Raw genomic sequence first — 13,408 nt, forward strand, 5'->3', positions numbered from 1 at the left:
AGCACCACTACTGACTGAGCTGGCCAAGTCCTGAAGGACATAGCTGCCAGACTGGGCCTGCGGCAGGTGGTGAGCGAACCAACACGAGGGAAAAACTTACTTGACCTTGTCCTCACCAATCTACCTGTCGCAAATGCATCTGTCCATGACAGTATTGGAAGGAGTGACCACCACACAGTCCTCGTGGAGACGAAGTCCCGTCTTCACACTGAGGACACCATCCAACGTGTTGTGTGGCACTACCACCGTGCTAAATGGGATAGATTCAGAACCGATCTAGCAGCTCAAAACTGGGCATCCATAGGTGCTGTGGGCCATCAGCAGCAGCAGAATTGTATTCCAGCACAATCTGTAACCTCATGGCCCGGCATATTCCTCACTCTACCATTATCAATAAGCCAGGGGATCAACCCTGGCTCAATGAGGAGTGTAGAAGAGCATGCCATGAGCAGCACCAGACATACCTAAAAATGAAATGCCAACCTGGTGAAGCTACAACACAGGACTACATGCATGCTAAACAGCTGAAGCAACATGCTATAGACAGAGCTAAGCGATTCCACAACCAACGGATCAGATCAAAGCTGTGCAGTCCTGCCACATCCAGTCGTGAATGATGGTGGACAATTAAACAACTAACGGGAGGAGGAGGCTCTGCAAACACCCCCATCCTCAATGATGGTGGAGTCCAGCACGTCAGTGCAAAAGACTAGGCTAAAGCGTTTGCAACCATCTTCAGCCAGAAGTGCCGAGTGGATGATCCACCTCTGCCTCCTCCTGATATCCCCACCATCACAGAAGTCAGTCTTCAGCCAATTCGATTCACTCCATGTGATATCAAGAAACGGCTGAATGCACTGGATACAGCAAAGGCTATGGGCCCCGACAACATACCGGCTGTAGTGCTGAAGTCTTGTGCTCCAGAACTAGCTGCGCCTCTAGCCAAACTGTTCCAGTACAGTTACAACACTGGCATCTACCCGACAATGTGGAAAATTGCCCAGGTATGTCCTGTCCACAAAAAGCAGGACAAATCCAATCTGGCCAATTACTGCCCCATCAGTCTACTCTCAATCATCAGCAAAGTGATGGAAGGTGTCGTTGACAGTGCTATCAAGCGGCATTTATTCACCAGTAACCTGCTCACTGATGCTCAGTTTGGGTTCCGCCAGGACCACTCGGCTCCAGACCTCATTACAGCCTTGGTCCAAACATGGACAAAAGAGCTGAATTCCAGAGGTGAGGTGAGAGTGACTGCCCTTGACATCAAGGCAACATTTGACCGAGTGTGGCACCAAGGACCCAAGTCAAATTGAAGTCAGTGGGAATCGGGGGGAAAACTCTCCAGTGGCTGGAGTCATACCTAGCACAAAGGAAGATGGTAGTGGTTGTTGGAGGCCAATCATCTCAGCCCCAGGACATTGCTGCAGGAGTTCCTCAAGGCAGTGTCCTAGGCCCAACCATCTTCAGCTGCTTCATCAATGAACTTCCCTCCATCGTAAGGTCAGAAATGGGGATGTTCGCTGATGATTGCACAGTGTTCAGTTCCATTCGCAACCCCATAGATAATGAAGCAGTCTGTGCCCGCATGCAGCAAGACCTGGACAATATCCAGGCTTGGGCTGATAAGTGGCAAATAACATTCGTGCCAGGCAATGACCATCTCCAACAAGAGTGTCTAACCACCACCCTTGACATTCAACGGCATTACCATTACCGAATCCCCCACCATTAACAACCTGGGGCTCACCACTGACCAGAAACTTAACTGGACCAGCCATATAAATACTGTGGCTACAAGAGCAGGTCAGAGGCTGGGTATTCTGCAGTGAGTGACTCACCTCCTGACTCCCTAAAGCCTTTCCACCATCTACAAGGCACAAGTCAGGAATGTGATGGAATACTCTCCACTTGCCTGGATGAGTGCAGCTCCAACAATACTCAAGAATCTCGACACCATCCAGGACAAAGCAGCCCGCTTGATTGGCACCCCATCCACCACCCTAAACATTCACTCCCTTCACCACCAGCGCATTGTGGCTGCAGTGTGTACCATCCACAGGATGCACTGCAGTAACTCGCCAAGGCTTCTTCGACAGCACCTCCCAAACCCGCGACCTCTACCACCTAGAAGGACAAGAGCAGCAGGCACATGGGAACAACACCACCTGCACATTCCCCTCCAAGTCATACACCATCCCAACTTGGAAATATATCGCCGTTCCTTCATCGGAGCTGGGTCAAAATCCTGGAACTCCCTACCTAACAGCACTGTGGGAGAACCTTCACCACGCGGACTGCAGCAGTTCAAGAAGGTGGCTCATCACCACCTTCTCAAGGACAAATAGGGTGGGCAATAAATGCTGGCCTCACCAGCGACGCCCACGTCCCATGAACAAATAAGAATAAAACAGTTGACCAGTTCTTCTTTGCTGCTATTAATGGCAAATCAAGAAAAAGTCCACTTTTCAGAAATTAACGTGTTTGCTAAATTTTAGGTAAATGTGGAAGTATCAGGTTCAGCAAGTTTGAGCCAAATAAATGTTCAGTCGGTCCAAATTTACATATGCATCTAATATATTTTTTTGCACAATAATTAACTGCCTGGCCTTGCATCCGAACAGGCCTTTGACTTTCCTTGAATGTCTCAGGCAAGATGCGGTGACTGCCCTGCTATCCTTTACAGTCCACATCAGTTTAAATGTAGCAGAGCATTGTTAAAGTAAGTCTAGTTTAAACTCCAGGTGCCAATGGAAATAGAGGGTGGAACTTTCAACTTCACTGGGGGCATAAAGCAGACGATATCGAATCGGCAGCCTGGTGTACACACAGTCTGATTTTCCTTTCCATCGCTCATTTCCATCACCACTTCCCTGCACCCCCCCCCCCCCCACCCCTGCTGAAATTGAAAGTTGTGATGATGGGGGATAAATTTCAACTTCGGCATGGGCCGAAAACTGGCAGTAGTGCGTCAGCCACCCACTACACACCCCATCCAATTGACAATGTAAAGGAGAATCGGGAAGGGTGTATAACGGGTGGCCAAGCCGATACCTCCAGTTACTGGCTCACACCGCAGTTAAAAGTTACCCCCATGGTAGAGAAATTGAGTTTTGAAGGACGACATCATTGGTGGAATCCTGAGTCCTACATGGATCAAATTATAACTCTTCTTATTCAGGAATTTCTACACTAGATATGGAGGGGGTGAAATTAAACTTTGGCACAGGCGCAAAATGGGCAGTAGGCCAATGGAAAGGGAAATTGGGCGGCCGACCTACTATTGCCCATTGTGCACCCGCTGAAATTGAATTTCACCTCCATTTTAAAAAAAAGTTCAAAATGTGAGTAAGACATCCTTAATGACGTCCTGTGCATTTGTGTAGGGAGTTATCTGCAAGATTGTAGTAAATTTCGAATAGTGTTAAGCACACATTTTAATAAGGACTGTAATGGTAAATCCTATTTTTGGCAACATTACATTTGCCACAATATAGTGGATATGGCATGTGCTGTCAATTGTCTCTTGTAATAACCAGATTTTATGAAAAGATTGTTCATGCTTTAGGGCAATTGTATAAACCTACAGTAGATTGCTGTAGAATGGATTGCACCACATCATGATAGATGTTGTATGCATCATCTGTGCTGTCAATTCGATATCAGTAGCGTGGATGCGTGTAGTTTTCATGTAGTGTCCACTCACACTGTGGAATTACACCCACCAGAATGCTCAAACTGTGTGTCTGGAGATGGCATTTAGAGCTATATAACAGGGTGACGTATAGGTAGTAACAGGACTGTGATTTTTTTTCTCCTGATAACATATTCATACCCATATCTTAAATAAGCTCACTGAGCATTGTAAGATGAATTCCCTGGATATACTGAAAAGAAAAAATTGCAGGACTATGGGGAAAGAAAGGGGGGATGGTGGGACTAATTGGACAGCTCTTTCAAAGAGCCGACACAGGCACAATGGGCTGAATGGCAGCCTCCTGTGCTGTGAGATTCTATTGGCCAAATCAGATTGTAATTGTTTGTGTTCTTGGTCAGTTGGGAGTGAATCTAGTTGATTTTGTTGCATTCTGGAATTAGATTTTGGATGATTTTTGAGCCATTTGGGTTCCAACAGTGCAGCATGAATGGGGTATTAGATTGCAGCCTTATTATCTACTCCCAAGTATCCATTAATGCTTTACTCCTCTGTAGCATAGCTCCTCCACATCTTTGTCATTCAGATGCATTAGTAAAACCGGTGAATAAACTTTGTGACAAAATCATGTTGCCAGTTCACTCTGATTTGTTCTATCCACCAATAGTGCAGCTCTCTTTGAGACACCCTTTGAGCTAACCTTTCCTGATTCCTTTGACTTTTCCTTACCAATTCTCTGGTGTGAAGAGTGGACAGCAGATGCTCCTATAAATCACCATATAATCTCCAATGCTACAGCATTCAAATGGCCACATCGTAATTAGGTGCCTCTTAATCGCTTTTGAACTAGATAGGGACAGTGCGCCTCAAATCTTCACCGTCCTTGCGGACAAATACAAACCATACCCCATTTCTTTGAATCATGCCCGTTAACTTATCTGGTGGCCTATGCGTGTTCCGTGCTGATGATGACAATGCCCTAAGATGGCTGGAATTATATGTCGAGTCGGAATATGCTAAATAATAAATAAATTGCTTTACCGTTTTGTGGACCCTGCACATCTTGCTTGTGGCTCTGTTATTCGTGTTTTTGCTCTCTTGATTGTGAACAAATTCTGCATTGAGTGTCCTGAATTCATGAAAGCTCTACTTATACTGGAGCCACCAGTTTGAGACTGTTGTCTGCAGTATCTGTTCCAACCAAGCAGCACATTGCTTATTCTACCTGCCTAGAGCTGCAATTCTCCAGTCCAGGAGAAAGCTCTGTACCTGTTATCATCAACATGCATGTTCAAAGCCCCTCTGCTGGTGGTTAAAATTTAAATATTTAGAGAACATGGATAAGAGTGTAGGCATGTTCCAAACATTTAAACATTAGATAAGTTTTAAAAAGTGTCCAGGAGAGCCAAACGATCCTATGAGCACTTGTAAACGAGGTTTGGCGCTGCACTGGAGTTATACTCCATGTGGTGTCAAATTCAAGTGTTTAGGTGACCTCCTCCAGAGACTCCCATGTCGCTTCTCTAATCAGATTGGATCCCAACATCAGATTTATACTGCAACTTTAGCATCACTTTGTAGCATCATTAAGGTTGCAATTTAGCTATATAGCCTATATAATACAAGCGCATACGTATCTCTTTTACAACCTCCCTTGATTTTTTACAAAATTGAGTAAAAATGATTTGCATAATAGACATTTTTTTCAGTATGTTGTAATTTAATGTTCTTAACAAGCAGCCAAACCTGTCATTACAACTGCACTTTCATGTAGTAGATTTTAGAAGTGCTTGGAAACAAATTGAGGCTGCTGTTTTTTAGATGAAGGGATGAGTAAACAGACACTAGTTTATTCTGTTTTTCATTATTTCATAAATTCACATTGATTTAATTTATTGGTAGTTATCAGGCTGGATTTGGCTCTTTCTGCCATACACATGTGAGCAAAGTTACTGATTGAAAGAAAGTAATTATTGTTCAAAAACTTCAAAGTATTTTGTCTAAGATAAATGTAATCACGCAGAAAAATAATTAGTATAGAAGCATGACACTAACTTAAGTTTTAGCTGCAATCTGCTATTGGTGTTAAACTTTCATTTTATTATTTGCAGCTAGACCACAAGCTTTGGAAACACTAATCAAGTTCTGTGCAGTTGGTTTAGAACATTAAAGAATGTAGTCCGTATGACTCTAAATTAATCAGGATTTGGAAAGAAAGCAGCTTGATGACTTGAACAACTCCATTATCTACTTTTACTCCATTTTTGTTTTAACCCATTAACTAGGCATTCACCATTGACCCTTACTTATGATTTATCTAACTTCTTGATAGAGCTACACTTAGATTACAAAACTTTAGTCAAGTAATATGCTCAGCAGCTTTAGTCATAGTTTATTCAAGGAGATTCTTGGTTCATATCCTGCTGGAAGACCAGAAAAGCTTGAATAATGTTGTGTATTGTGCCCCTCTGAATGAGTTGTTTGACCAAGAACACTCCCATTTGGCTGTTCTAACATTAAACTTTCAAACTTGGCTAATACGAGAGAGATTGCAAACTGAAGAATATTAGAGAAAAGTTTTATTGGTTTGGCTAATGAAGCATTAGTCATACCATACCCTCAACCAATAGTCGGTGCTGGGTCCCCAACTCTTTACAATCTATATTAACGATTTGGAGAAGGGGACCGAGTGCAACATATCAAAATTTGCAGATGATACAAAGATGGGAGGGAAAGCAGAGAGTGAGGAGGACATAAAAAACCTGCAAGGGGATATAGACAGGCTGGGTGAGTGGGCGGAGATTTGGCAGATGCAATATAATATTGGAAAATGTGAGGTTATGCACTTTGGCAGGAAAAATCAGAGAGCAAGTTATTTTCTTAATGGCGAGAGACTGGAAAGTACTGCAGTACAAAGGGATCTGGGGGTCCTAGTGCAAGAAAATCAAAAAGTTGGTATGCAGGTGCAGCAGGTGATCAAGAAAGCCAACGGAATGTTGGCTTTTATTGCTAGGGGGATAGAATATAAAAACAGGGAGGTATTGCTGCAGTTATATAAGGTAGTGGTGAGACCGCACCTGGAATACTGCATACAGTTTTGGTGTCCACACTTAAGAAAAGACATACTTGCTCTCGAGGCAGTACAAAGAAGGTTCACTCGGTTAATCCCGGGGATGAGGGGGTGGACATATGAGGAGAGGTTGAGTAGATTGGGACTCTACTCATTGGAGTTCAGAAGAATGAGAGGCGATCTTATTGAAACATATAAGATTGTGAAGGAGCTTGATCGGGTGGATGCAGTAAGGATGTTCCCAAAGATGGGTGAAACTAGAACTAGGGGGCATAATCTTAGAATAAGGGGCTGCTCTTTCAAAACTGAGATGAGGAGAAACTTCTTCACTCAGAGGGTGGTAGGTCTGTGGAATTTGCTGCCCCAGGAAGCTGTGGAAGCTACATCATTAGATAAATTTAAAACAGAAATAGACAGTTTTCTAGAAGTAAAAGGAATTAGGGGTTATGGGGAGCGGGCAGGAAATTGGACATGAAGCTGAGTTCGGATCGGTCAATGCCCTGTGGGTGGCGGAGAGGGCCCAGGGGCTGAGTGGCCGGGTCCTGCTCCTACTTCTTGTGTTCTTTAGATTTGTGGTTGGGATCAGATCAGCCATGATCTTATTGAATGGCGGAGCAGGCTCGAGGGGCCGATTGGCCTACTCCTGCTCCTATTTCTTATGTTCTTATGTTCTGATGTTAGGATTGATGCAGCATTCAAAATTCAATTCAGGGCTTTGGATTAAATTGTGGCAAAGTCGAAAATCTAAGTGTTTGAACTACACCCAGAAAGATGTTACTTAATACAGTTGAACCCTATATACGAATATTTAGCAATCCTAAAGTTGCTCCTGTTCCCTCAACTCAATACTTTGAAGTGCCCAGCCTAAACTGTAGGCCCTATCATGGAAAGTGCCCTTTAAGCTCATGTATGCGTTAGAACACAAGCTAAATTCTAAACCTGCGATAAAGTAGTCAACAGTAAAGATGATTACAGAAAAACTCCTACAGGATGTTTTCTGCACTTCAAGTTATTGATGACTATCCTATTAACAAGATTGCTAACATGTCTTGACCCAGCAATATCTCTTGGCATTTTGTAGGTAGGGTGGGAGGAAATTATGATTACATACACATATCACAGATGTCAAAATACATACGAGTGAGGATGTGGTGGCACCTTGTAGGTAGGCCATTGCTCATTTAATCCCACCCTCACATGCTACAGCATGATTTACCAGCACTGAATCAGGTTATTATGATATCTCTGTCAAAATCACTAAGGTAGAGACTTCATGTCCAATTTTATTTGTTTACGGCTGTATGGGTAATTGTTACTAAACTTCAATATTATTTTCTTATAGAATCCGTGTGCAATAGCTTTTTCTTGGTCAACCCTACAATCCACACTTGTAGCAGTTGTATTGATCCAAATGGATGAGTTTTTGCAAAGTTACAGTAATGCCAGTTAAAATATATCTGTCACTTCAATAAAAAAAATATATTTGGCTGATTTGAAACCCTTTCAGATCAGAACTTGATATTTTGAATAATGTAGAATTCTATCACCTCATAGGGTAGATGATAACTGAAAGTAAGGCTTCACAAATGTTTATGTTGCAACTCTCTAGACTGCTTACATAGAACTACAAAATAGTTGATTGTAGTCAAGCCAGACAACATCATCTTTCAGTTTAAGGAAAACAAATTGAGCCAGATAACCAGAAAAGTTCATCCTTCCACAGAGCATTTTCAAATATACTCTATCATGGCTCTATCCAATGATTTAATGTGGTGAAACATCAAATGTGAAATTCCAGAGTATGTAACAAACCTTACATCCAACATTATTCATCCTTGACCAGTTGTCTTGGTATTAATATTTAATGATCACAGCAGCCATCATGTTCCATATAAAATTTAATTTTTCTCTATCGGTACTTTACAACCCTCAATGCCTTTTCTAACCAGATATTCATTCAGTACTTCCCTTTCCAAAGGTGTTAATCAACACAGAAGTAACCACTTCAGCTGAGTGTCTATTTGGCATATTCAGTACTATGGGGAAATATAGGGAACTCTTTCTAATCTCCAGTTTTGTCAAGTCTTTATTTTAAAGTCATGCTTTTTTAGACCTGTACTCATGGCCTGAGTTAAATAACCTTATACATGTTCCAATTTTTACATATTAATAAATTGGAACAGTCTCTGTTTAGTCTCTTCTCCAATAAACAGATGTTCTGTTGTGTGACCCTGTCTCATAACAAAGAGACAAAGTCCTGGAATCACCCTTAATGTTCTTCTGAACAGAGCATATTAACTCAGGTCTTGTTGTTTCATTCTCTATTAGGAATTTCCTCTGTTATGATTATTGTAATTTCTGTGCTTAATGTAATTTTAACATGTATCTAATAGTACTTTTGAAATGCTGCAAAAATGAAGGCCTTGGGAATATTCAATGGTCCACAGTTTAAAAATTTAGTCTTGGTAATGGGACATTTTATGCTCATTTCTGAATTCACTTTCTGTCCAAAATATCTACATGGTTTATCGTCTCTTATTATTTGTTCCCAGGCAGAGTATGAAGTTATGCCAGATGAAAAACGCGGAGACAAAGGACAAGAAATGATCTGTAAATACCTCACGCCAGAGGTAAGGACTCAGCATTAAGATTAACAGCTGCTCATTGCTAGTTCTGTGGTGAGAAAATAAAGTACATAAAGTCTGGAAAATGAGGCTGATCTGAGCTCTTAGTTAGAAGATGGTGAGACCAAGTCCCAGTCCTTGCATATATCATAATTCTCTAACCCTATCAACATGCCACACAACACTTGAACATAAATCCCATAATATTTTAAATATACTTTGGTTGGATCTACATGACGGTGTGTATTGAAGCAGCCCGAAGGTGAAAAACTTATCCACAGACTTTTCCAGCACTATGGGGAAGCCTTTAACATGTGTCTGCCAGTGCTCTTAAAAACACCTTATGTAACAATATCCAGAGAATCTGGAACTGCGTATATTCTCAACACAAGCTCTTTCATGTACAGGAGAAAAAAGTAAGCAGTTCTAAAAATCAACTTTTGAAATTCATTACCCTCTACAGATGTCTAGAAAATAATTGTTGGTTTATGTGTAATGTAAATCATCAGTACTGCATATTTATTTTAAGAAACCAATGAGAGATGTGTATAATATGAAAGAACTAAACACTTCTGAAACTGACTACAAAAAATCAAAACAGCATCTGATTTATGTTCATTCGAAGAAAATCTGGAGATATTATAAATATCTATTTAAAATGTACTGCATATTTTAATTGGGATGAATTTTGCAACAAATAAGACAATGCCTTTAAGTCTCCGGGGAATCTTTGTGCATTTGGTCCACCATCTAACCCTCTCTCTTTTCCCCTCCTGCTCCTTCTCAATATAAAGCACTATAAGACATCTTCCAGTATATGAGGAGTGTTTTACTGTTCAAGCTTTCTCCCAATACTGTCCTGTGTTCAGTGAAAAGGTGGTTTCAATAAGTACTCAATCACTTATGATCAGAAACCTGCACCATCTGTGTGTATACATAATAAATATGTCCTTTCCTTTTTCTCTCCTCTCTCTCTATCTCTCTCCCTCTCACCTTCCCCACCCACCTCTATCTTCTTTATCTCCCTTTCTCTAACTTCACCTTCCCTCAACCCAGCTCCACGGGATTGTTGCATTGGCGCCCATCACTCAACACATCTGATCTATGCGTAAGGATTTATCCAATAAATATTTGACCTTTTTGAAAGGAATGTGTTTGTCATCTACTAGCTCTCCCCTTGAGCAACTCTAGAGGTTAGCTGAGATCTCAACTGGTATAGTAACTGAACTACAGCAGCAAGCACCACTTCCTGTTTTGGGGGATAGAGGGATGCAAGAATGAACCATGTCAATCATTAGAACTCTCCTCAGGCCACGTGGCTTTATCAGTCTACTCAACTTTAAAGTTAATTAAATTTTTATTGGGTGATCCAGACTCTGCGACATCTACCATAGGTTTAGAGTAGACACACTTGTCCCATTCTGAATCAGGCTCATCTGCCAAAGTTTCCACCTCACCTAGATACACAGGCACAATCCCTGTTAACCAAAATAGTAGAAGGAAGATATCACATTGATGAGAACTATTCCCTGTCTGGAGTCACCTCAGGATTTTCTGGAACCTCCTTGTCTAGCTTTCCATGAACATTTTCCCATGTTTGGTATGGAAGCATATCACACACAGAAGACATCAATCACCATGCCTTCTGGCAGCCTTAGGAGTCTATAATTTGTGTCCAATAATTTTCCAAGTACCCTGTATGGAGCTTGTAGATAAGGACTAGTTTAACCATGGTACCTTGCACTGCCATCAACCTTTCACCACGTCACTGACATTGAAGCAAAGTAGCAGTCTTCTTCTGTCATATATCTTTTGCCACAATTGTTGTATGAGCCACAATTAAGTGTTTTTTTTTATTAGCTGTTGTGTCTTCCAATACCAGCTTCAGGCAGACTTTATAGGAACCAACTGATTCTCCATTGGATGATCCAGGATTTGCAAAAAGGTCAAGTCGGGTTACCAAATCCCTTCCAAATAGGATAAATGCCAGTATATGCTGGCATGAGGTATAGTTCTGTCAGCAAAAGCCAGAGAAGCCATATGTTAGTCCTATTTGTTGCATTCCTGGCCTGCATAGCCCTTTATAGCAGTTATGATTTGTTCAGTTCACTTTCTGTTTAGTTCAACTGAGGATGAAAAGGCAAAGTCATAGGTTGTTTAATTTTCAATGCTTCTGCTCTTTCTTTGAACAATGTACTTGTCACATACTAGGCAAGTCGGAGCCCCGAAATATTGAAACATTTCCTGTGCCAACTTCTCGACAGTTGCCTTGGGTGTTGTTACGTAGTGGGAATCTCTCCATTGATTTGAAGAAGTCGTCAGCATATACCAGCGAGTAGTAACTATCAGGGAAGAGGTCCCACAAAGTCCATGTCCAGATACTCCTGTGGAGTATAGACACTATATTGACCACTAACACTGTTGCAGCTACTTTTAGTGGTTTTGAAACCTCGTAGATGAGGAGACTTTGTGTAACTAATGACATTTATCTTATGCTCAACCAGTAGGCTCATTGATGGAGTCATAGCATTGTTTTTTTCTAATACCCCAGTGCCCAGTTAGTAGCTTCCCTGGTTATAATTAACTTTTTCCCCTTTGGGAAAAACATTCCTAAAGAGTTGCTATTGCAATGTGGGCAGGTGCAGGTTGTAAAGTTTGATACACCATAGCCAAACTATTTCAGCTGCCCACCCTAAATGAAGATGCTAATATACCTTGGAATGTTGCCAAGTCAGTTTGGCAGGCATTAATAGTGGATGATATGCTGGGACTTTTCCCTAACACTCAGCAGCTCGTTTGAAGAATTTGAATAATGAGTCACTGAGCAGAAGCTGAGAGCGGGAAAGTGCCCTATTTTTTCTTCACTAAATCCCCAACATTCTGTTACTGGATTATTTTCTCTCATCCACCCACCAATTAAAAATAAAAGCTACCTGCTTTTTATTTTTGGTGAAAGACTAAGGGAGGAAGTGTTGCCCAATTCAAAGATCATAACTGAAGGAATATTGGCCTGAAGCTATTGAGTAAGCACTGGTAAGTAAAGCTTTTTTTTCCTATAATAACTACTTGTGTAAAGTTGAGTACGCAGAGTTTGATTCTCACTAAAGTTCAGTGATAGTGGGAGTTCAGGGTAACACTCAAGGTATTTTAAAGTTAGACAAAGAGAGTGGTGGCAGTGCAGAGAACCCTGGTGATGTTTGTGGAGTGTGATGTGTGGGCCATCATAGATCTTCAGTGTATCTAGAGGCATCACTTTTGCATTAACTAGGAAAATTAAGTCTCTGGAGCTGAGGATCTCTGTGCTCAAGGAACAATTGACCACGCTGCACAGCATTGGAGATGATGAGGGGTTTCTGGATAATACTCTCCAGAATGTGGTGACCCAAGGGCTGTTCCTAGTTAAGATTTTTGGTAGGATAGGGTCACCATGCCAGGGAGAATGAATGTTTGTTTTGACAAGTAATTTACTCCCATACCTAATTTTCCTTTGGCCATCTGAAGCACCTGTGAGATTTGCCTTCCATATAATGCAGGATTTGAAAAATTATCCAGGTTTCACTCTTTGACATCCTTTCCATATATGCTAATATCTGATTTACTGCTCATTTAGAAACCATACTCCCATCATTGTTAAATATAGTGGGCTTTTTCTCTTTTCCTACATTTATATCGGACGGAGCAGTGACTGTCACAGTGGCGACGGTCACTTCTAATGGCTTATATTGTAGGTTTATACAGTCAGGTGTGCCTGTAATCTTTGGTCCATCGTATCAAATTGGGCTTGTCTAATGGCAGTACTTCCCATTGGGATACTTGCTTGAGCTCTCCCTAACCCTGGTCATTAATTTAATTTTTCTTTCCATTGCTTGAAGTCACATGATTATATATTCTGCCTTAGATGCAGGGTTGTGACCCAAAACCCTCCCAGGTACAACGCTATGAGTTATATCATACCCTTCCTGCCATATTGATTATCTGGTTTACAGTAAATGAACAGAGATGAAATATCTCTAACAGATAGACTTTTACACAGTTTAAATAATAAAAACAAATTAAATG

General features: G+C 41.3%; 1 protein-coding gene across 2 annotated transcripts in view; it reads left to right on the top strand.

The window, feature by feature from the left end:
* The window catches only part of LOC137340033 (G protein-coupled receptor kinase 5-like), a 223,412-nt gene that overhangs the window by 126,232 nt on the left and 83,772 nt on the right, over nt 1-13,408 (top strand). For both annotated transcript variants that reach the window (XM_068002238.1, XM_068002239.1), the window contains one exon: nt 9,278-9,355. In XM_068002238.1, coding sequence (XP_067858339.1) covers nt 9,278-9,355 — 78 coding nt within the window. The remainder of the gene's footprint in view (nt 1-9,277; nt 9,356-13,408) is intronic.

This window comes from Heptranchias perlo, chromosome 21 (genome assembly GCF_035084215.1).
Source record: "Heptranchias perlo isolate sHepPer1 chromosome 21, sHepPer1.hap1, whole genome shotgun sequence".
Classification (NCBI taxonomy): Eukaryota; Metazoa; Chordata; class Chondrichthyes; order Hexanchiformes; family Hexanchidae; genus Heptranchias; species Heptranchias perlo.